This window comes from Chiloscyllium plagiosum, unplaced genomic scaffold (assembly GCF_037043375.1).
Source record: "Chiloscyllium plagiosum isolate Xiang-an unplaced genomic scaffold, Cpla_swu_hap1 HiC_scaffold_3, whole genome shotgun sequence".
NCBI lineage: Eukaryota > Metazoa > Chordata > Chondrichthyes > Orectolobiformes > Hemiscylliidae > Chiloscyllium > Chiloscyllium plagiosum.
In genome coordinates this window covers 125953116-125977470 of record NW_028270141.1, presented here as the reverse complement: position 1 = coordinate 125977470, position 24355 = coordinate 125953116, and the positions used below count along the sequence as shown (strand labels likewise).

General features: G+C 43.3%; 1 protein-coding gene across 1 annotated transcript; it reads right to left on the bottom strand.

The window, feature by feature from the left end:
- Positions 1–1751: 1751 nt before the first annotated feature.
- LOC148151319 (uncharacterized) lies at positions 1752–19598 on the bottom strand. Its single transcript, XM_087983269.1, has 4 exons — positions 19449–19598; positions 18015–18156; positions 12897–13071; positions 1752–3466 (listed from the first exon to the last, which is right to left on the bottom strand). The coding sequence occupies exons 1-4, from the start codon at positions 19581–19583 to the stop codon at positions 3304–3306; spliced, it is 615 nt and encodes a 204-aa protein (XP_087839395.1). The 5' UTR covers positions 19584–19598; the 3' UTR covers positions 1752–3303.
- Positions 19599–24355: the final 4757 nt, after the last annotated feature.

The window sequence follows — 24355 nt, the reverse complement described above, 5'->3', positions numbered from 1 at the left end:
CTTAGATGAGAGATAGCTTCCCAGGTAAGGGAAATGTTTCAGGTTTGGGAGGATTTCTCTGTTGATCTTAACAGAGGAATTGGCTGGAGCTTGATCTGGGAAGGGCTGGAAAAGGATTAGAGCTTTCTTGAGAGTGCATGAAGATTCTCTTCCAAGAGAGCAGAAATGCCAATTGTCATCAGCGTACTGTGGGGGTTCATTTCTTTGTTGATTTCAACCAGTTGAAAAGTTTTTTCCTGTCCCCAGAAAAATGTCCACAGCAATGAGAAGCCTGTTCTTGACAAGATGGGGAATGGAGGCAATGAAGTTGGAGGAAAGGGTGGGCTGTTGACCCATCCCTGCTTAACCCCAAAGGATTCTGTCATATTGTTGGTGAGGACTGACACTGATATCTTGCCACAGAGGAGATGGAGAATTTTGATGAATTTGATTGAACGACCAGCCTGAATTGAAAGCCTCATTCACATTGTGAAGGTCATGTAGAGTGTTTGGTCATGTAGAGTGGTTCGTGTTGTTCCTGGCTTTCCTCTTGGAGTTGGTGAGCAGTGAAAGGCACACATGTTTTCAGGAAAGATTTCCTCCCTCACTGGCGATGATCTTCTTGGTGATGGAGAGTGGGGAGATTCCTCGGTCGTTCCCACCATCCTCTTGCTCCTTTCTTGGAGATGAAGGTGATGGTGCCATCCCTAGGATTGACAGGGATTGCTTTGTCCCAGATTTTCAGGAACAGCTGATATTCAGCTCTGCTTCTCCAATTTGGAAATCTCTGCTCGAATCTCCTCTCTTCCTGTGGTTTTCCCATTTGTTATCTGTCAAATGGTGACTTCAATTTCTGCCAAACGATTATCTTTGATGGGGAGTGGGGAGATTTCCTCAAATAAGTCCCTGTCGATAAATTTTCTCATGGTTTAAGGAGTTCTTTGAAGTATTGGCTTCTTTGAAGTTTGTGCAAAGAGGTCCGGGCATCCTTATGCACGAATTTCAGGAAATTCATGTGCAGCGACAGTTTATGGAATTTTAGCATTTATTATGAAAGAAATGCAGAATAAAAGTTGGGAAGAATGCTGAAAATAGAAATACAGAAACTTAGAAAATAGGTGCAAGAGTAGGCCATTCAGCCTTTCAAGCCTGGCCCACCGTTCAATCCGATCATGGCTGATCATGCGGTCTCAGTGACCCATTCCCATCCTCGCTACATACTCCTTGATCTCCTCAGCCACAAGGACCACATCCAGTTGCCTCTTGAATTTCTCTAATAAACTGGCCTCAGCAGCTTCCAATGGGAGAGAATTCCACCGATTCATAATGTTCTGAGTGAAGAAAGTCTTCCTTATCTCTGTCCTGAATGGCTTACCCATTATCCTTAGACCCCTAGTTTTGGATTTCTCCAACATCTGGATCATTCTTTCTTCATTTGGCCTATGTACAAGGTGTAAGTTAGACTGCTCCTGGAGTGTTGCTAAACTGATAGCTATTCCACACGCATCTATCTTGAGCCACACATGTTAGTCCTTGACTTTATTATCCCCAATGTCACTTTGCCTGTAGCTCAAGTACACTGTGGGTCAAATGCCCTCTGTTAGTGTGGAATCATTCTCTGAAATTGGAGAATTATTACTTTTAATCTTCAATACTTCAACATATTCATTTCACTGAAATATGGAAAGGTGTATACAATGTTAAATTGTGATGTGAGCAGTGGCCCAGATTTCCCTCAGAGTAAGAATTGAACAGGAGACTGAGAGTTATGATGCATCACCCTCTTTATTTCACAGTGAGAATACATTCCCAGCAGTTAGAAAAACACAGACAAACACAAACCCGAAGACTATGGCCTCTTCCCCCCACATGAGAAGCCTGTGAATGAACGGCCTGTTAACAGGAATCATATTGGGATAGATCATTTCTCCAATCACACATTCAGTCAGTCTATATTGTGAGTGGGAGCTACCAGTGTGGGTGGGAGCAGATCTGAAGCTGAATTTTATTCTAACATCAGACTCTGGATTCTGATTTCACTTTGGGATTCTTTCTCCATTTCAGGGACCAGTTTGAAGCTGCTTCATTCCTGATTCCCAAAATCTTCCACTTGTCCTTCCTCACCAGGATCCAGCTGTTTTCTGAACCTGCACTGACCTGAGTAAAGCTGAACTGGATTAAGAAACAACCTTTCTCCTCATTCCCAGCATAATGTCTGACCAGTGTCAGTCCAGTGTCTGACCATCAGGAATGGCAGGAAAAGGGAATATTTTACTGCCCACACAGGGTGGAATTTTCACCCTGGCCTGGTGTTCCTGATGGCAGTAACCACAGTGTCCCCCACTTCCACTCTCTTCATTCTTGTTGGTTCCAGTTCAAATGTAAAGTACTCACAATGTGACTGGGGTTGCATTCCTCATGTATTTAGAATACTCTGTGTGTCCGATGTTACTGTTTGCAAGGCCCTCACCCTCCTCCAGACTCCGGTCCACATCCCTCTTCCTCCTCTCACTGACCCTTGCTGGTCCTGAGCCTCAATGCAAGCTCCCATTATCCTGCCCCCTCCCCCCTCCCCTTGTTCTGCAGAGTTCAACAAGTGAAACCTCTGACCTCAGACACAACAGCACAAAGCTGACTGATTCTTACGTGTCACTAACTTTCAGATGAAGGTGGGACATCATTACAAAAGGAGCACAACAATGAGTATTGATGGTTTACGAATCCATTCCATATAGGAATAAGCCAAAGGGCAGTTCCAGCACTGACCAATCTCAAACAACCAGGCTCTGTAATCCCTCCCACTGTCAATGAGCTCTGACCACATCAACATGAAACCTTCTGACCCAGCATGATTGAGATTAAACAGAAGCATAATCTATCACCAGGACCATCCCTGTCTCAGGCCGTGCACAATGCATTCATTTCAAATAAGATTAGAGAAAAGGAAATCAAATCCCTGCTTCCCAGTGAAGGATCCAGCTCCCCATGTACAATTGAATTTAACCCTTTGTACATGCCATAAAACGACCTTAAACTGATGTCACCAATGCCCCACAGAGGTGGTTAGTTAGAAATGAATCTGAAACACTGACCAAAAATTTAGATTTGACAAGAAATCCCGATTATAAAGAATTATAATGACCAGTCACTGCATTCACTGGAAGGTAAGTATAAGAGTGTATCTTTCTCTAGGTAAGGCGACCCAAGTTATGCACAGTACTCTAGGTTAATTCAATTTGTAGTTTGGGGAAGATAAAACAGATTTTAGAATTCAGCATCTCACTGTTCAGTATTATAATGGTAACAGAATCAACCAGAAAAATTTCATTCTGATTCCTGTCTAAACCATATTTGCGTTAGTCCACCTTTATTATACCAAATGATAACAAATTTCCATTCAAATGTTCCTTTTTCTTCTTCCAGTTCCTTCAAGAAGTCCAGCACCAGTTCTTTATATTCTTCCCATTCATATTTCTCATGAAATGTCCTGCAACAGAATTAAGCGTATAGGCATTTAATTCTCATTCCTCATGACAAAACCTGTCTAGATCAGAGTAGATTAACAGGACAATAGGAATAGGAGTCAGTCTTTCAGCCCATTGAGAACCCTCCATTGTGATTACAGGAACAGAATCAATCGATGATCAGAATAGACAGTCCCATAGCAGGTAAAGTGTTCTCAACATTACATGGGGCACAGTCAGAGAAATCTTAGTGAGAGACTGACTAATAAAGAAAATGGTATCATATAATTAGATGATTGATCACTGAATCAGGGAAGCCTTTCATTTTTATAGAATCCCTATATTGTGGAAACAGACCGTTTGGCCTTACAAGTCCAAACCGACCCCTCTGAAAAGTAACTTACCCAGACCCATTCCCCTAACCTATTATCCTACATTTACCCCTGACTAATGCACCTAACCTACACATCCCTGAACACTATTGGAAATTTAGCATGACCATTTCACCTAATCTTCATATTTCTGGACTGTGGGAGGAAACCGGAGCACCTAGAGGAAACCCACGCAGACACTGGGAGAATGTGCAGACTCCACGCAGACAGTCACCTGAGGCTGGAATCAAACCCAGGTGCCTGGCGTTGTGAGGCAGTAGTGCTAACCACTGAGCCACCGTGCGACCCTGAGCCTCCATGAAAACCTGGAACGGCCCCAATTTGAGCATTGTGGCCATTTTAGCAAATACATGAATGCCCTTGAAAAGTTGCAGAGAGAGCTCTTTCTAGAAATTTCCATAAAGGACAAATAAGAAAGTCATCAGGAAGAGGAGAATTGAATATGTCTGTAATCCATCAAAAACACATAAATGAATTGCAAAAACTTGAAAGATAAGTCAAAATGACATTTTGGCTATATCAAAAGTGATTCAATTGCAGGCAGATTTAGGAGAATTGATAATGATGAACTGAGAAATGGCAGAAGAGTTGAATGTTTATGTTGTATCTGCAGTCACTGATATGGTGCATTCACTGATTATGCCATTGAATATCAGGGGGTGATGGTTAGACTCTGTGTTACAATTGTCTGACACTTATGTGGTGTGAAAGTCATTTGTCACAGTTTGAGCAACTCCTGTTAAAGAGAGAGGTCATTCATGAGCAAGTGTCAGGTATGTCTCCAACCAGCCGATATCCTTCCCAGTTCCCATTGATTCCAGTTTTGCTCGAACTCCTTAAAGCCACATTTGTTCCAACACAGCCTTATTGGCAAGTGCAGTCTCTCTTAGCTCAGGCCTAGAATTCAGCTGCTTTGGCTGTGTCTCCCTCTAACACTGACACACTATGGTAGCAATGTGCACCATCTACAAGGTACAATGTAATATCTCACTGAAGCCTGTCCACACCGACAAGGCATAGGTCAGGAATGTGATAGACTACACACCACCTGCTTGGATAGGTAAAGCTGCAAAATCACTCAAGAATCTCACCACCATCCAGGACATTGCAGCCCACTTGACTGGCACCTTTTCCACCACCTTCAATATTCGCTCCCTTCACCAATGCACAGTGTGTACCATCTACCATGTCACGAATCACCTTGCTCCTTTGGCATTAACTTCCAGGAGGAACCCGTGAAGTAACTGAACTCAAACTGAAAAAGGGATATCACAGGAGGGCTGTGACCTGATTGGCGGGAAGGGAATCTGTCCCAAATTTGAAAAAATAACACGGCATAACTAACTAATAAATTAATTAAGTCGAGCTGGCTGGGCAGGTGATGTGCTGTAGCTGTATGATGTGGGAGCTGGCTGATCCCTTTGCGAGCTGTATTGACCACATCTGCAGCAAATGTTGGTTGCTCAAGGAACTTTGGCTCAGAATTAATGAGCTGAAATGTGAGCTTCAAACACTGTGGCACATCAGGGAGGGGGAGAGTTACCTGGACGTTGTGTTTCAGGAGGCAGTCACACCTGGTAGATTAAGTATCACAAATTTGGTAAGGGACAGGGACAGCAGTGTGTGACTGCAAGTGAGGCAGATAGGAGGATCCTGTATTCAGACAGATGAGCCTCAGCTCTTGACTTTGTACAAGGTGCATGAGGTACTTGCTGTCTGTGTAGATGAGGAACAGGGCTGTGGGGAGGGTGAGCCAGCTGACCATGGCACTGTGATAGAGGAGGCCATTCAAGAGGGGGGAGCAAAAAGACTAGTGGTAATTGTAGGGGATTCGAGAATTAGGGGAATAGATAGCATCCTTTGTAAGCAGGATAGAGAGAACTGCATGGTATGTTGCCTGCCTGGTGCCACTGTAAGGGCCACCTCTGACCGGCTTGAAAGGATATTGGAGAGGGAGGAGAAGGATCCAATTTTTGTGGTCCACGTTGGGACAATCAACATTGTCTCGATGAAGAAAGAGGATCAGTTTAGGGATTATTGGAAAGTAGGATCTAAATTAAAGAACAGGTCCTCAAGGGTTATAATCTCTGGATTACTACCTGAGCCACGTGCAGATTGGCATCGGGAAACAGGAACAAAGGAAGTAATCACGTGGCTAAAAGAGTGATGTGGGAAAGAGGGGTTCCTTTTCATGGGCGCAGGCATCGGTATTGGAACAGGAGGGATCTGTACCATTGGGATGGTCTCTACCTGAACCGAGCTGGGACTAATATTCTCTAGAGAAAGGTAAATAGGGTGGTCAACAAATTAGAAAGTTGGGGGAAAGCGAAGGGTAAAACTCAAAGAAGTATCAAGGCCAGTGGGAAACAAAGCAGCAGGTTAACATCACTGGAGGTGGATTCAACTGCATGGAAAAGTATGAAAAAAATGACAAGTAAGGAGAACTCAGAAGCAATTATTAAAGTCTCCAGAACACAAAATAGGACACGGTGTTTGGAAAGGGTCAGGTATCAAACTTCAAACACACTGAATAAACGAATAACAATGAGAAGAGGGATGGTAAATACAGGACTGAAGGTATATCTAAATGCACACAGTATACGGAATAAGGTAAATAAGCTTGTGTTGCAGATCACAATTGGCAGGTATGCTGTGGTGGGCATCACGGAGACGTGGCTGCAAAGGGATCAGGACTGGGAGCTAAATATCCAAGGATATGCATCCTATAGAAAAGACAGGCAAATGGACAGAGGGGGTGGTGTTGCCCTATGAATAAGAAATGAAATTAAATCAAGAGCAAGAAACGATGTCGGGTCGGATGATGTATAATATGTCTAGAATTGAGGAACCACAAAGGTAAAAAAACCAGAATGGGAGTTATGTACAGGCCTCCAAACAGTAGTCAGGATGTGGAGCGCACGATACACTAGGAGATAGAAAAGGCATATAAGAAAGGCAAGGTTACAATGATCACGGGGACTTCAATATGCAGGTGGACTGGGAAAATCAGGTTGGTAGTGGATTGTAAGAGAGGGAATTTGAACAATGTTTATGAGATGGCTTTTTGGAGCAGCTTGTGGTGGAGCCCACTAGAGAACGGTATTTCTGAATTTATTGATGCGCAATGAGGCAGACTTGATAAGGGAGCTTAAGGTGAAGGAACCCTTAGGAGGCAGTGACCATAATATGATAGAAATTACTCTGCAATTAGAGAGGGAGAAGGTGGAATCAGATGAAACGGTATTATAGCTCAATAAAGGCAACTACAGAGGTGTGGAGAGGAACTGACCAGAATGGACTAGAAGAGGAGCCCAGCAAGAAAGGCAGTGGCACAGCAACAGCAAGAGTTTCTGGGATACAGTAAAAATTCATCCCGAGGAGAAAGAAGTACCAAGGCCAGTGGGAAACAAAGCAGCAGGTTAACACCACTGGAGGTGGATTCAACTGCAAGGAAAAGTATGAACAAAATGACAAGTAAGGAGAACTCAGAGGTTGAGGCAACCATGGCTGACAAGAGAAGTCAGGGACAGCATAAAAGCAAAAGAGAAAGCATACAATGCGGTGAACAGCAGTGGGAACCCAGAGAATTGGGAAGCTTACAAAAACCAATAGAGGACAACGATAAAAGAAATAAGGAAGGAGAATATCGACTATGACCATAAGCTAGCCAGTAATATAAAAGAAGATTGCAAGAATTTCTTCAGATACCTAAAGGGCAAAAGAGAGGCAAAATAGACATTGGGTTGCTGGAAAACAAGGCTGGAGAAGTGGTAATGGGGAACAAAGAAATAGTGGAGGAACTGAATAAGTATTTTGCATCAGTCTTCATGGTGGAAGACACGAGTAACATCCCAAAAATTCCAGAGAGTCAGAGGTGAGTATGGTGGCCGTCACCAAGGAGAAGGTGCTGGGAAATTTGGAAGGTTTGATTGGGGAGAAATAATCTGGACCAGATGGACCACACCCCAGAAAGAGACAGCTGAAGAGATAGTGGAGACATTAATGGTGATCTTCCAGGAATCACTGGAGTCAGGAAGGGTCCCAGAGGACTGGAAAATTGCTAATGTAACTTCCTTATTTAAAAAGGGAGTACGACAAAAGAGGGGAAATTACAGGCTGATTAGTCTGATCTTGATCGTTGTTAAGATTATGGAATCCATTGTGAAGGATGAAATTTCTCAATACTTGGAAGTGTATGATGAAATAGGGCAAAATCAGCAAGGTTGCATCAAGAGAAGGTCACACCTGACAAATCTGTTTGAATTCTTTGAGGAGGTAATGCACGAGTTAGACCAAGGGGAGCCAATGGATGTTATCTACTTGGACTTCCAGAAGGCCTTTGACAAGGTGCCACACAGGAGGCTACTGAGTAAGACAAGGGCCCGTGGTGTCAGAGGCAAGGTGCTAGCATGGATAGAAGATTGGCTGTCTGGCAGAAAGCAGAGAGTGGGGATAAGAAGAGTTCTTCTCAGGATGTCAGCCAGTGACTAGTAGTGTTCCTCAAGGCACTGTGTTGGGACTACAACTTTTCACTTTATACATTAATGATCTGATGAAGGAACTGAGGTATTCTGGCTAAATGTGCAGATGATATAATGATAGGTAGAGGGACAGGCATCATTGAGAAGGCAGGGAGGCTGCAGACTGATCTGGATCGGTTAAGAGAGTGGGCAAAAAAAGTGCAGATGGTGTACAGCTTGGAAAAGTGTGAGATCATGCACATTGGCCAGAAGAACAGAGACATAAACTATTTTCTAAATGGGGAGAAGATTCAAAAATCTGAAGTGCATAGGGACTTGGGAGTTCTCATCCAGGATTCTCTTAAGGTAAATTTGCAGGTTTTTAGGAAGGCAAATACAATCTTGGCATTTATTTGGAAAGGACTAGAATATAAAAGCAGGGATATACTTCCGAGGCTCTAAATGTCAGACCACATTTAGAGTAATGTGAGCAGCTTTGGCCCCCGTACCTCAGGAAGAATGTATTGGCCTTGGAGGGGTCCAGAGGAGGTTAATGAGAATGGTCCCAGGAATGAAAAGCTTAACATATGAAGAATGTTTTATTACCCTGGGTCGATACTCGATGGAATTTAGAAGGATGAAGGGGGATCTAATTGAAACTTACAGAATACTGAACGGCCTGGACAAAGTGGACGTAGGGAAGTTGCTTCCATGAGCAGGAGAGACTAGGATCCAAAGGCACAGCTTCAGAGTAAAGGGAAGATCCTTTAGAACAGAGATGAGGAGAAATGTCTTCAGCTAGAGCATGGTGAATCTATGGAATTCATTGTCACCAAAGGCTGTAGAGGCCAGGTCATTGAGTATATTTGAGACTGAGATTGATAGGTTCTTGATTGCCAAGGGGATCAAAGGTTTTCATGAGAAAGCAGAATAATGGAGTTGAGAAACTTATCAACCATGGTTGAATGGCTGAGCTATGGGCCAAATGGCCTAATTTCTGCTCCGATGTCTTATGGTCTTATGGCCTAAAACTCTGCCCTCTACCATCGAGAAGGTCAGGGGCAGTAAGTACATGAGAATATCACCGCCCGCAAGATCCCCTCCAAACCACACACAATCCTGATTTGGTAATATATCATTGTGCCGTCAGTGTCAGTGGATCAAGTATCTGGAACTGCATTCCTGACAGCAGGACTGCAACAGTTCAAGAGGACAACTCACCACCGCCATCTCCAGGGCAACTAGAGATAGGACAAGTCACATCCCAGGAATGAATAAAAAATAAACCACCATCAGGATCTAGCCATGAGAGAGACTCCGACACCTGCCCTTTCTGCTGACCCACCTCACCCACTCCACACCCCCAACACAGTTCTGTGATCCTCTACCTGGTATCACAGACCTATCAGCCTGGGAGTCAGTGCTGATGCTCGGCCTCTCAGATACAGTGCCTCAGCAGCCAGGAGCCAGCAGTGCTTGAGGGTCACTGAATGCAGCAAGCTTTCCCTGAGAGAGCTGATGTGGGGCTCTTATCAGCTCTCCAGTCAGTGGGCGATACACTGATCACCTCCATTCAATTGTGAGCTAATGATTTACAACTGCATCTATTAGAACTGCACCCTTTGAAAAACAAATCCATCAAAAATATCCTTTCTGCTACAAGGTCTGATTCACAAAAGGATCTTGTCAGACAGTGATTTTCAAATCACTGAAAATTCCTGAAGGAGTGACTGTCTTCCTCTCAGGCTATAGGGAAAGTTTCATACTTTTTCGGTACTGTGCGAATGTTACTCATGGGACTGCTCGTGGAATCTTGCTGTGCTGAAATTGCTGCGGACAGTTTCCTGCCCTAAAAATGTTGCCACCTTCTGCCAACCCACGTCAAGAATGGCACATGCCCACCCTGACATCTCAGAACCTTCAACATCACACTCTTTTGTTTTGATAGGTACATTTCCCAAGAAAGACAACATGAGATAGCTGCGGCAAATAGAATTAAGGAGAATCCAAAGAGTTTTTACAAATACATTAAGGACAAAAGGGTAGCTAGGGAGAGAATAGCGCCCCTCAAAGATCAGCAAGGCAGCCTTTGTGTGGAGCCACAGAAAATGGGGGGGATACTAAATGAATATTTTGCATCAGTATTTACTGTGGAAAAGGATATGGAAGATATAGACTATAGGGAAATAGATGGTGATATCTTGCAAAATGTCCAGATTACAGAGGAGAAACTGCTGGATGTCTTGAAACCGTTAAAGGTGGATAAATCCCCAGGACCTGATCAGGTGTACCGAGAACTTTGTGGGAAGCCAGAGAAGTGATTGCTAGGCCTCTTGCTGAGGTATTGGTATCATTGATAGTCACAGGTGAGGTGCCGGAAGACTGGAGGTTGCCAAACGTGGTGCCACTGTTTAAGAAGGGCGGTACGGACAAGCCAGGGAACTATAGACCAGTGAGCCTGACCTCGGTGGTGGGCAAGTTGTTGGAGGGAATCCTGAGGAACAGGATGTACATGTATTTGGAAAGGCAAGGACTGATTAGAATAGTCAACATGGCGTTGTGCGGGGGAAATCATGTCTCACAAACTTGATTGAGTTTTTTGAAGAAGGAACAAAGAGGATTGATGAGGGCAGAGCAGTAGACATGATCTATATGGACTTCATCAGTAAGGTGTTTGACAAGGTTCCCCATGGGAAACTATGAGCAAGGTTAGATCTCATGGAATACAGTGAGAACTAGCCATTTGGATACAGAACTGGCTCAAAGGTAGAAGACAGAGGGTGGTGGTGGAGGGTTGTTTTTCAGACTGGAGACCACAAGGATCGGTGCTGGGGCCTCTACTTTTTGTCATTTACATAATTGATTTGGATGCGAGCATAAGAGGTACAATTCGTAAGTTTGCAGATGACACCAAAATTGGAGGTGTAGTGGACAACGAAGAGGGCTAGCTCAAATTACAACAGGATCTGCACCAGATGGGCCAATGGGGTGAGAAGTGGCAGATGGAGTTTAATTCAGATAAATGCATTTTGGGAAAGCAAATCTTAGCAGGACCTATACACTTAATGGTCCTAGGGAGTGTTGCTGAACAAAGAGACCTTGGAGTGCAGGTTCATAGCTCCTTGAAAGTGGAGTCGCAAGTAGATAAGATAGTGAAGAAGGCGTTTGGTATGCTTTCCTTTATTGGTCAGAGTATTGAGTACAGGGGTTGGGAGGTCATGTTGCAGCTGTACAGGACATTGGTTAGGAATTCTGGTCTCCTTCCTATTGGAAAGATGTTGTGAAACTTGAAAGGGTTCAGAAAAGATTTACAAGGATGTTGCCAGGGTTGGAGGATTTGAGCTATGGGAGAGGCTGAGCAGACTGGGACTCTTTTCCTTGGAGCGTCGGAGGCTGAGGGGTGACCTTATAGAGGTTAACAAAATTATGAGGGGCATGGATTGGGTAAATATGCAAAGTCTTTTCTCCGGGGTGGGGGAGTCCAGAACTAGAGGGCATAGGTTCAGGGTGAGAGGGGAAAGATATAAAAGAGACCTAAGGGACAACTTTTTCACGCAGAGGGTGTTACGCGTATGGAATGAGCTGCCAGAGGAAGTGGTGGAGGCTGGTACAATTGCAACATTTAAGAGGCATTGGGATGGGTATATGAATAGGAAAGGTTTGGAGGGATATGGGCCAGGTGCTGGCAGGTGGGACTAGATTGGGTTGGAATATCTGGTCGGCATGGACGGGTTGGACCGAAGGTTTTGTTTCCATGCTGTACATCTCTATGACTGTATGACTCTAAGAGCTTTGTGGCATGGTGTTAAGGCAACAGTCTCTTGCTCAATCTCAAAGAAGTAAACCACCGAAGCTAAATTATTATCTTGTGTTTGGCACGAAGCAAGACAAAAAAATGTCTGGAAAATGACTGAGATACAGAGGCCAGTGAGAATGAGAAGTTGAAAGGAAAATGTCACAGTAAAGAAATGATGTTGGAGAAATTGATGGATGACATTTGAAATTCCCTGGGACTCTGATTATTCACATCCCAGTGAGGTGAAGGTGGGTAGAGAGATGTGGGGATATTGGCTTTTATTCTCAAATCTTCAAAGTACTATTGATTCTGGAATGGTGCCTTCTGAACTGTGGAAGCTCAGTCACTGAGTATGATCTAGACAGATATTGATGCACTTCAAGATAGTAATGACGTCAAGACATATGGGAATATTGTGGTAAAATTCCACTGAAGTGGATGATCTGCCATTACCTAGAAGGGTGAAGCAGTCTAAAGGATCTGAATGACTTACTCTTACTCCAAAGTCCCTTTGTTCAAATGAAGTGGAAGTGTTCTGTGAAAAATGTTAAGCATGTTGCAGATGAGACTTTTAGAATCGAGGCGCCAGCTTCTTGTGAGCTGGAGTAATGTGAATGTGGAGGACTGGCTGTGTTGTCAGGAGGTGGAGTTGCAGATTGTGAGAAATGAACCAATCCACAATTCTATTCACATTGACCAATGTCCCAGTGTGACTGAATGGACCTGTTAATCTCAGTCTGACCCAGACTGGAATGATGGTGACATAAAGAAACATTAATCACAATATTTCAGCATCAAAACTCACTTGACAAAGTAGTGACCTGGAGTTAATTCTTTTAATTTAATCGTTTGATCTGTCGGTTCAGGCATACTTCTGACTTCAGGAACAATGCCAACACCGATATAGACTGTCTCTGGAAATGTTTTATTTACCAAGTATCCAGCAAGTCCCCAAGGTGCAGTTAAAGGAACAATTGTTTCTGCAGATAAAGAAAACACTGTTATTTACATGTTTATCTTTCAATATTGTTGCTGAAGTTGCTTGCACCACTATTTCAGGCAGTGAATTCTATGTCATGTATGAACATATGTGCACATAAACATACAAACTGGGAACAGGAGACAGTCGTTCAACTCCTCACAGCTAAACCACTGACACCACAGCATTGCATTGTTTTTTGAAAATTTAACAAATATCTATTTAGGTTTCTTTCTTGCAATCCTAAATTTTAATTAATAAGCTTCAGGCACAAGCTTCTAAATATTGAGCATTGCATCATTGACTGTGCTGTACTCTGCAGTTCTACTCCACTTGTTCTTCTGACAATCTGGCATACACAGTCAGAGCTGTACCTTCCAAATTACTTTGTCCCGTTAAGGTCTGGACCTCTCAGAGTCACATCTTCTGTTTAACAACCTTTTCAAATGGGGTACAAGAGTTTTTGATTCTACCTTCAGCAAATTTCAGCACTATGTGTAGATTCTTGGTTAAATCAAATCCCTCTTTGGGACAAGAATCATCCTCCAAGCTCCTCCCTCCTTCCTTCTTCATTTCTCGTTGAAGCTTTTCTTTGACTAAATCCAGTTGTCCAAGTTCCCTGTATCATTGGGGATCCAAGTTTTCCTTGTTCTAACTTGCGCGTTTTACCACCTTCTCCATTCTAATTTTCTTTTAAGAATTCCTCCCATTCCATTTCAATTTTTCTGATTCTCTTTCCCTTATTTCTGTTTGTCTTCAAACTGAAGGCCTATCATTTCTAACTTGAGCTTTGTTAATTTCACCTATGACATTATATTTTCATTTTTCTTTCTTCTAATTGGGGATGTGATGGTCTAATGGTATTATTGCTTGTGTATTAATCCAGACAGCTAGATAATATCCTGTGGTAGAGTGTGAGTTCATGATGGAAAAAAATGAATGGAATTCAAATTCTAATGATGACCATGCCATTGGTCGGAAATACCCATCTCATTCAGAATTCCCCTTTTGAAAAGAAAACTGCTGTCCTTACCTAATCTGGTCTATATGCAATTCTAGATTGACAGAATAGTGGTTGACTCTTAACTGCCCTCTGGTCAATACGACATGAGCAATAAAAACTGGCATAGCCAGCAATAAAAATTGGCATAGCCAGCAATGCCCACATTCTCATAAATGAATGAGAAAACAATGCTAACTGTTGAATAATAACTTGAACCATCTCATCTTGAGAACATTTTACTTTTCTAATTATAACTCTAATTTTAGTCTTCATCAAATAATCCACTGTTAGAGCTTTCATTTCAAGAAAGCTCTTAGCAACATTCAAATCCATCTTCAAGTTATATTGAATGAATGTCACCATAATGGAGCTGTTTTATGTCCTGAACCACACCTGAGTTGTTACTTTAAAAGAAAGAGATAGATCTCGCTTAAATCCAGCAATTTCAAAAATATTGCAAAAGAGCCAAATATTATGATGCCAGCTGATGTTATGACTGGACAAGTCAAATCTCAGGTGGCATTATGTGTTGATAGATCATGTTGTGAATTGTTTCTGGTTTTCGTGAGCTGGTCTTTCACAGAAAAGCGAACATTGAATTTTGCAGATTTGCCTTTAAAAGAAAACAGAAGATTATTATACAGAAGAGTTGAAACTAAGGCAGGTTAAAGTAAATTATTTTCATAGAATATACATTTGATGATTTCAAAACATATGGCAAAAATATTTTCCTATTCCAAAAGCACCCTGCACGATACTTGCACCAGAGAGAATCCCTTTCTCTATTTCCACCCCACCCCCCCGCCCACACACACATTAAATTTTATCTTCTCCTTCTTTCGAGAGAAATCAATTTACACATCTGGCCTCAGCCAAGAACACTTCAGAAAATCCGCTCAGCTAAACCAATTCCTTTTTCATTAAACTACGGATGTCATCATTATTTATCAAAATCAATCCCTGATTCTCTAAACTATAGCATAATACATAACTGCTTACTGTATTCACTCATACAGGTTTCCCAATGTGAATAAAAAGATATTTATGCAGAAATTGGATTATAATTGGAAACAGGAGAATGTGCCGATCTATGAGTAGAAAGTGCAGAAGTAGCATTTAGTGAATTGTTCCTTCAGAGAGCTGGCCCCGGCATGATGGGCTGAATGGACTCTTATAACACTGTTCAATTTTAATATTCAATGGATTTCTCAGAGTTGAATTTCTCCAATGTGGAGTTGATCACATTGTGAGAAGGGAATATGACAATGCAAGAAATGCTTCCCCTTTACCTGACAGCAGTGTAGGAGTTTTGGAAACTAAGGTGGGAGGAGGTAAAGGGTAAAAGTTGTATCTTCTGGGCTAACCTGTGAAGGTGTGTGAGAATAGCTATCTGGATAATGGGGTTGATTGAGTAACAGTGGAATTTCAATTGAATGTGAAATGACAAAGTCAAAGACTTGAGCACAAATATCCTCGGCCTTAGTTCTTGCACCCCTGGTTAGTATTGTATCACGTAACCTGAATTGACTTTACTGTTAGAATCCTCCTTACTGTTAAGGGCATGTGGTGTTATCACTGGGCTAATAATCCACCCAGGCTATGGTTATGGTAACATTGGCTCAAATCCCATTACGAGAGAGCGAGGAATTTTGAATTCAGTAAAGTTTGGATTTTAAAAATTGTCCTAACGATCACCATATGAACTCCATTGATCAGTATAAAAAAAACTTAACTGGTTCAATAATGTCCTTCATCCATATCTGGCCTGGCTTACATCTAAATTTGGACTTACAGCAATGACCTTAGAGGCAAATTAATACTGGGTCTGGCGAGTGATGTCAACATCCCATTGATAACTGACAAAAATATTCACTTCCCAACTATTTTGTATCACTTGCAAATGTTGAAATTACACCTTATACACTCAAGTCCAGATTATTAACATTCTGTGAAAGTGCAATATTGATCTCTGGGGAAAGGTGCTTTAGGTATTTTCAAATCAACCTGTTCAGAGATGTCATCATATACCTCTGGCCCAAGAGGATCTTGAAGATGGATCTCCAAGCTGAGAGGTGCAGACACTACCACTGCATCACAGAGCTCGAGGATGATACTTGCCTCCAGTATGAGAAATAGCTGTTTAACACTACTTTCTGCTTTCTCTCCATCAAACAATTGAGTCTCAATGCTGCCAATCTCTTTAATACCAACATCTGTAATTTTGCTCAGTGTTTTCCATAATAATTTGTCATACACCTTTTAAATTTTGATACATAAAACATCAAATGTGTTTCATTCCTCTGACCATTACCAGCTAATGGTAATGGTCAGAGGCAGGCACGGTGGCACAGTGGTTAGAACTGTTGCCTCACAGTGCCAGAAACCTGGGTTCAATTTCCGCCTCAGGCGATTGACTGTGGAGTTTGCACATTCTCCCCGTGTCTGCGTGGGTTTCCTCTGGATGCTCCGGTTTCCTCCCACAGTCCAAAAGTGTGCAGGTTAGGTGAATTGGCTGTGCTAAATTGCCTGTAGTGTTAGGTGAAGGGATAAAATGTAGGGGAATGGGTCTGGGCGGGTCGGTGTGAACTTGTTGGGCCAAAGGGCCTGTTTCCACACTGTAAGTAATCTAATCTAATGTCTATATGAAGTCAATTAAACATGATTTGTCTTTTGAACGGCAGAAATTCCTTCCACTTACCAACAGTCCAAACCTAACAGTCCAGCAATACCTGCAAATAAAGTTTATAATACATGATTTACCTGATTTAAAAACTTGGATTCCAATGCCAACTTGAATTTGTTTTATCATTTTTAGTTCTCTGAAGGTAACTTGCTCACTTAACGGTCGGATATGCATTATTTTTCAACTTAGTGGTGCTGTAGCTTTTCATGAAAGAACTTCACCTACTCTAAATGGAGAATTTACAAAATTTAGACTGTGTAATGATCTATAGAATGAGGCCAGGGGCCATAATGAGGTTCTATTCGAAAGACATGAAGGTGCTGATGTTGGACTAGGGTGGACAAGGACAGAATCACATGTCAGGTGAACCTGACGAAGAAGAAGCTTTCTGAAAGTTTGTGCTTTCAAATAAACCTGCTGGGCTATACCCTGGTGTCATGTCACTTCTGAGTCTGTTTAAAAGCAAGATAGCAGCGTAGTTTTAGGCAATCTGCTGGTCAACTGCCTCAAAGTATTCAATGTCAAAGAGAAGTCAATAAGTTAGTCTGTGTGTTTTTGGGAGAGATGGAGGGAATCACAATTAGTGGATGTGCAGAAAGTTGCCACCTGCAAACGTTTGTGTCCTCATCGATTGAGTAAACATTAAAGAGTGAAGATGTGAGTGACACTTTACTGAGTTTGAGTGTCAATATGCAAGGATATTGTTGGGAAAAGGCTTGAATCATTCATCTTGCTATTTATAATAATATTTTTTCAAATATTTTTAAAATTCCTTTACGAAATAAATGTATTTTTAAATTTGATGAATAGTGACAGCCTTGTGGAATTAGATTAGATTAGATTAGATTACAGTGTGGAAATAGGCCCTTCGGCCCAACAAGTCCACACCGACCCACCGAAGCGTATCCCACCCATACCCCTACATTTACCCCTTACCTAACACAACAGGCAATTTAGCATGGCCAATACACCTGACCTGCACATCTTTGGACTGTGGGAGGAAACCGGAGCCCCCGGAGGAAACCCACGCAGACACGGGGAGAACGTGCAAACTCCACACAGTCAGTCGCCTGAGGCGGGAATTGAACCTGGGTCTCTGGCGCTGTGAGGCAGCAGTGCTAACCACTGTGCCACCGTGCCGCCCACAGGCACGGCACAGGTAATTCTTTGTCAATGCAGAACGTATCAAGCAAGAAATGCGAAAGAGTAAAAAGTCATTTCATATTCTGTTGTTACTTTGATGGAATATCTGACATACCATCAGCATTGCCAAAAAATGCATAATTGAACAGTTTATCCTGGCTGATTTCCATTCCTCTCTCCAAATCTGTCTTCAACTCCGAAACAAGAACTGCTGTTTCAGCCCATTGAATGTGTAGAAATTCTATTTCATCATAATCCTAAAATGAGAGTAAAATATGTATTACTGTTTAATATAACTGAACTTCTACCAAAGTTTGTCAATGCTGAAAGAACTGGACCAGGTGTTCAGGTGTGCAAGAGTCTTCATGTTCTGGAGCAACTGAACGTGAAACAGGGTTTGAAGTTTTTAATGGGATTCCTGACAGCAGCATTTCCTGATTCATTCCCTTTCTCTCTCACTCTTTCATCTTTCATGTTGTCGTGTTAGACTCACCTTGCTCCTTCCCTTTGGGTTTGCAATAGCAACATTTAGAGAATGTTATTGAAACCCTTCGACATTGAGCCAACGTTAATGACCACATGTCCCGGTGTTGTGTATCTCTCTGTGTGTTTTAACACATTATTTAAACAGAAAAATGCCTTGAGGAATGAGGGATGGGCAACAAATATCAGCCATGCCAGTGACACCTTCACTGAATGAAAGGATAAAAACACCATTACTTACAGCCTGCTGAATTGGGGCAGGTGATGGCCTCATGGGATTTATCACAAGGCTATTAATCCAGAGAGGCAAAAGTGAGGACTGCAGATGCTGGAAACTAGTGTCTAGATTAGAGCGGTGCTGGAAAGGCACAGCACGTCAGGCAGGATCCGAGAAGCAGGAAAATCCACCTTTCGGGCAAAAGCCCTTGATCAGGAAGGGCTTTTGCCCAAAACCTCAATTTTCCTGCTCCTTGATGCTGCCTGACCTGCCGTGCTTTTCCAGCACCTCTCTAATGGAGACACTATTAATCCAGAGTGCCAGGACATGTTCTGGAGACCTGGAGTGAACCCCACGAGGGTAGATGATAGAATTTGAATTCAGTTAAAAAAACCTCGAATTAGGGGTCTTTCCAGGCTTGGAAATCAGAGGATTTCTCTGAGAACCAGACTTGGCCTCTTCCATATAGGACAGAACTGCCTTTCAGTAACAGGTCTGGATTGAGTGAAGACAGGAGCAGTAGGAGAGCTCCCTGCCTCTAAAGTCCTTGTGTTGTCCCCCACCATTCCCCTCTCTGTGAGCACACTGACCCCTCCCTTCACCTGCTGCTGGAGATGGAAGCCCTGATATTCTTCTTACTGCACAAGCTGGCAGTGGGAGCCAGGCAGGCGATGGCAGCTCATGTAGAAAGTGTTAATGAGGCCCGAGGAGTAATTTCAGTCCAGCCTCATGGTTCAGGGTTGGGATGTACACTGTTGGTGCACTGCAGGTTCGGGACTAAAAACAACATGGAATAATTTCCACTGGTACAAACACAACAGAACAGAGGAAACTCTCAGCTGTACTGACCGTGTCCTGGGTGACTTGTTCTGGCTTGAGACAGTCAACACCGTCACAGAAGTCGATCACCTCCTGCTCTGTTGTCCGTGCAGCAATTTGATGCCCAAAGAGGACAGACACAGTTAAGAAGATTCTCAGCATCATGGTGTTCTCTCAGATCACTGGTGAACGCACTGACTGACTCTCAGCACCTTCAGGTGGATCTGCAGTTTGAGCACAGAGTTACACTCGTTATATACTCTTTGATTAGGATGATTTTGAATATAGTTTATCCTTAGGAAGGAACGTCATGATGGAGGAACATTCCAGCTGATTAATTATGGAAATTTCTCTTAGCTCTGACTTTACAATGGATTCAGAAATCCTTAACTCTCTGTGTGCTGGCTCGAGGGAACACTGAACACTTGGGAAAGCTGTTTCTGTAAATGCTACCCACTCACATACTCAGGGTTGTCACTCTTCCCAGTTTGGGAATCCACTGGATTGGAAGATTAATTTCCCGGTCACTGGTGATGAGGAGAAAATGATTTCACCTTCGGGGTTCAGTTTTGTACATCTTCATTTCCTGCAGCTTTTCCTTCATTCAGTTTTGACATGGGGGCTATTCTGCTCCCTGACCATGGACAGTAGCAGGGTAAGGCCGGTGGGGTGTTCACTGCCCAATGATTGGAGCATCTCACAAAGATCCTGTTTGTGTCTTTCCCTCCTTCCCTGAGATATGCTGAGACTGGCAAAATGATTGCTCCCCCAACTTCAAAACTACTCCCACTGATATGCAGCTCCTGACACAGCCTGTCACTGGGGTACACTTCCCCTGGCACTGTTTATCACTGCATTAGTGTTCACATGGAATTGACTCTGACGGGGTCACTCTTTCACTGTCATAGAAATGGACAGCACGGAAACAGACCCTTCGGTCCAACTAGTCCATGCCGACCAGATATCCCAATCTAGTCAGGTCCCATTTACCAACACTTGGCCCGTATCCCTCTAAACCCTTCCTATTCACATACCCATCCAAATGCCTTTTACCAGCCTCCACAACTTTCTCTGGCAGCTTATTCCATAGACACACCACCCTCGGCGTGAAAAAATTGCCCCTTCGATCCCTTTTATATCTGTCCCCCTCTCATCCTAAACCTATACCCTCAAGGTCTCGACTCCCCCACCCTGGTGAAAAGACTCATCTGCACAACTGTAAACATAACGTGGTGAGGATCACTCCCCCTTTCTGATCTTTATCTTTCTTCGGAATCGTCCATGAATATTTTCCTCTGGGGTGGGGATGGCCCGATGGGTTGAACCCATCTCTCAGTATTGCCTTCATCAATTTTGACTGTTGATCTGCTGTAAACCTGGTGCTGGAGCCCTCTGACATTCAATCCAATTTTACAGCCTTTTTCTCATTCCCCTCCCTGACTGCATTTTCCAAACTCCGACAACGAAATGTTTTTCCGCCCAACAGATGTGATTCTAACCACTGACACAGGCAGTGAGACTGTGACTCCTCTTGTGAGATCTGTCAGCTCAAACCTGGTGTATTTTCACATTTTGGTTGGTTAGGCCCAGCTAAATGTAAGGATTTAATGTGTTGTACGTTTTTTTCTGAGTAAAGGTGGCAGAATAGGATATTCAACCCCTCAAGACTGTCCCTCTATTCCCACCCTCTGGTTTGTCCAAGTGTCACTCCAGCTCCCACTCCCATCTCTTCCCCACTCCCTGCTCCAGGTTTCCCTTCCCCTTCCCCAGTTGTAATCTCTCCCAGACCTTTTCCTGGACCACTTTCCCAATGCCAGGGATCTCAGGTGGTGACCCCATGCCGTGTGGGATCACTCTCCCACCCACCACCCACCTCCTCGTTCCTGCTTGGTTCAGGTTTTACCACAAGGTTTGTCACTGCTCCAGGGAGTAAAGAGCCTGGGGGAATTACAGATACATTTTCTGTCTCATGTTGTAAAATTTGCAGTTAGTCAAATTCAGGGATTTGGATGGTCCTGGTGTGGGTGAAGTCACTTTATGTCTCGTAACAATATTTCTTTGCATGTCTCATGGTTCAACGTTAAAATGTATCGCCATGGAGACATTATTGTGAAATGGGCCAAATGGTGACGTGTATGTTTCTTTATGCAAAGTAATAAAATTAGCTCAGTATCTCACTCATGAACAGCAATGGTGTAAATGTTGGTCAAATCAGGACCACACAATATTCACTGAAAGAAAGACAGACCCAGACGGCAGACCTGAGGCTAAGTTTCAATTGTCCATCTGTACATTTACAGGGTCTGTATTTCAGAGCAATGGGTGGAGCTGGCATTTATCTTTATATGAGTGGTTCAAGTGCTCTTCATTCACATTGAAGAAATAAAAAATGTAAAAAAAACCCTGAACCCGCAACAGTACTTCAGTTCAGTCATTTCACTTTGCAGACACATAGTATTTCCTGTTGCCTCCCGGTGTGCAGGAGATTCTGACAAGGTGGGTTTTATTGTTCATTCCTTCTTGCCCGAAGATGGTGGTGAGCCCTGTTTTTGAGTTGCTACAGTCCATGTCTTTTATCTAGTAATGAGTGTTTCTAAGAGACTGCAGACTCCTCGACCAGTGTACACAATATTTATTTACCCAGGATCCTTAGTGTGTACCAGGTAAGGACAACACAGCATGAGACTGCAGTCAGTCAGCCAAGTCCCAATTTTATTTGAGACAACAAAGGGAAAAACTACACTCGACAATTTTACCAAATCTATTTCTAACGATCCAATTCCTTTGAATATTAAAACACTTACCAGATCTTTTGCTGCTCTGTTGAATTGTTCCATCTGTACCTCTCTTCATGAGTTGATTCTCTCTCTGGTCGGAGGGTGAGCTGCTCTGCTCACTGCTGTGTCCTGACCTGCCTGTAGGTCGGCTGGAGAGTGGGGTCCGGTCAAGTCCTGCCAGGCCGGGTTCTTATACCCTCCTGGCTCCCTTGTGGAACCTTCCAAGGACTTGGCTGATCAGGGGAATCGAACTAATTGGTTTTATCACCTTGAAATGCTGCTAATGGTACTCGATGGCTTGCTAACAGTGACCCGTTCGATGTGTCTGCCTTGGGCCTGGAAGTCTGGTTTCATCCCAGAATACACACCTGGTCTTCTGCCTTACTGAGGCATGTCCCATGCATCTTGTGATGTTTGTTTGACACACTTTGTAATGTGCTCTGGTGCCTCTCCAGTTTTCAATTATCCGAGCGTAAATCTTGCAAGGACCTTTCCCTGGGCAGAATTGTCTCTTGTATGTCTGTCTTGGCTCAGGATTCCCAGCATGCTTTGCTTTTTGACCAATTTTTGTGCCCTGTTTATTCCAGTTGCTGATCCTGTATTTCTGCCCTCCCTTCTTAATGGTTTTTAATTTCACGTGAGCAGTCGCAGGCATTTACAATGCTCCACCGCCAAACCCTGGTCACCCGACACCTGGAGAAAGAACGCCTCATCTTTCACCCTGGAACCCTCCAACCACACGGGATCAATGTGAATTTCATCGGCTTCCTCGTTTCCCCTCCCCCTACCTTATCCCAGCTTCCACCTCCAACTTGGCACCATCCTCTTGAACTGTCCTCCCTGTCCATCTTCCTTCCTCCATGTCTGCTCCACCCTCCTCTCTGCCCTATTACCTTCACCCCCACCTTCACCTACCTATCACAATCCCAGCCATCTTCCCCCCCACCCCATCCCCCTCCCATTTATCTCTCAGCCCCCTTGGCCCACAAGCCTCAATCCTGATGAAGGGCTTATGCCTGAAATGTTGATTCTCCCACTCCTGGGATGCTGCCTGACCGGCTGAGCTTTTCCAGCACCACACTCTTTGACTCTGATCTCCAGTATCTGCAGTCCTCACTTTCTCCTCCCTGCTACAATGTGGTGTCAGGAACTCAGCATTGTTCAGTGGGCAGTTCCAGGATTTGAAGACAATGACGGTCACACAATGGAGAGGGGACTCTGAGGTGATGGCGTTCCCATCCACGTGCTGCCCTCATCCTTCCAGTGGCCCTTATCCTTCCAGTAAGTTGATGATTGGATATAACAATGTTAATAAGATGGGAACAACAAGGAACAGTACATCACAGGAAGTAGGCCTTTGGCCCACCAAGCCTGTGCCAACACACGATACATTTCTAAACTAAAAACCTTTTGTCTCTGTGCAGTCCATATCTCTTTGTTCCCGTCTATTCATGTTTCTGACACTTTGCTTCTTAAATGTTGCTGTTGTATTCTCTGACAGCACATTCCAGGCATTTACCACCCTCTGGGTAAAAATCTTCCCTCTCACATCTGCTTTAAAAATTCACCTTTTCACCTGAAATCTATCTCCTCTAGTGAGTAACATTTTTGTCCTGAGGAAAAGATTCCATCTGTGCATTCTCTCCATGCCTCACGTAATTTTGAAAATTTCTATCAGGTAACCCCACAGCCTCTGAGGTTAGTTGAAAATAGAGCCTAGAAGAATACAGCACAGGAACGGACTCTTCAGCCCACGATGTTGTGGTGAAAATGACGCCAATTAAAACTAATCCCTTCTGCCTACCCTTTGTTCATACCCCTCCATCCCTTGCATATCCGTGTGGTTATCTAAAAATCTCTTAAATGCCCCGATTGTATCTCCCTCATCCATCATCGTTGGCAGTGCATTCCAGACCCTTACCACTCTCTGTGTAAAGAAAATGCATACTCCCTAACTTTAGATATTTCATCTCTGGGTAAAACCCTATCTATGCATCTCAAAATTTTATAAATTTCTATCAAATCTCCCTTCAGCCTCCTCCACCCCAGAGAAAACAACCCTAACTTTTCTAGCCTCTTCTTATTGCTCATACCCTCTAATCCAGGCAACATCCTGGAAAACCACTTTTACAATCTCTGCAAAGCCTCCACATCCTTCCT

Excerpts from the sequence above, each read along its gene's own strand:
- LOC148151319 (XM_087983269.1), bottom strand. The coding sequence starts at position 19,583 with ATGATGCTGAGAATCTTCTTAACTGTGTCTGTCCTCTTTGGGCATCAA. Across the intron at positions 13,072-18,014 it reads ATTTTTTGGCAATGCTGATG|AAACAATTGTTCCTTTAACT; the intron begins GTATGTCAGATA and ends CTTTATCTGCAG. Across the intron at positions 3,467-12,896 it reads CCAGGTCACTACTTTGTCAA|GACATTTCATGAGAAATATG; the intron begins GTGAGTTTTGAT and ends ATTCTGTTGCAG.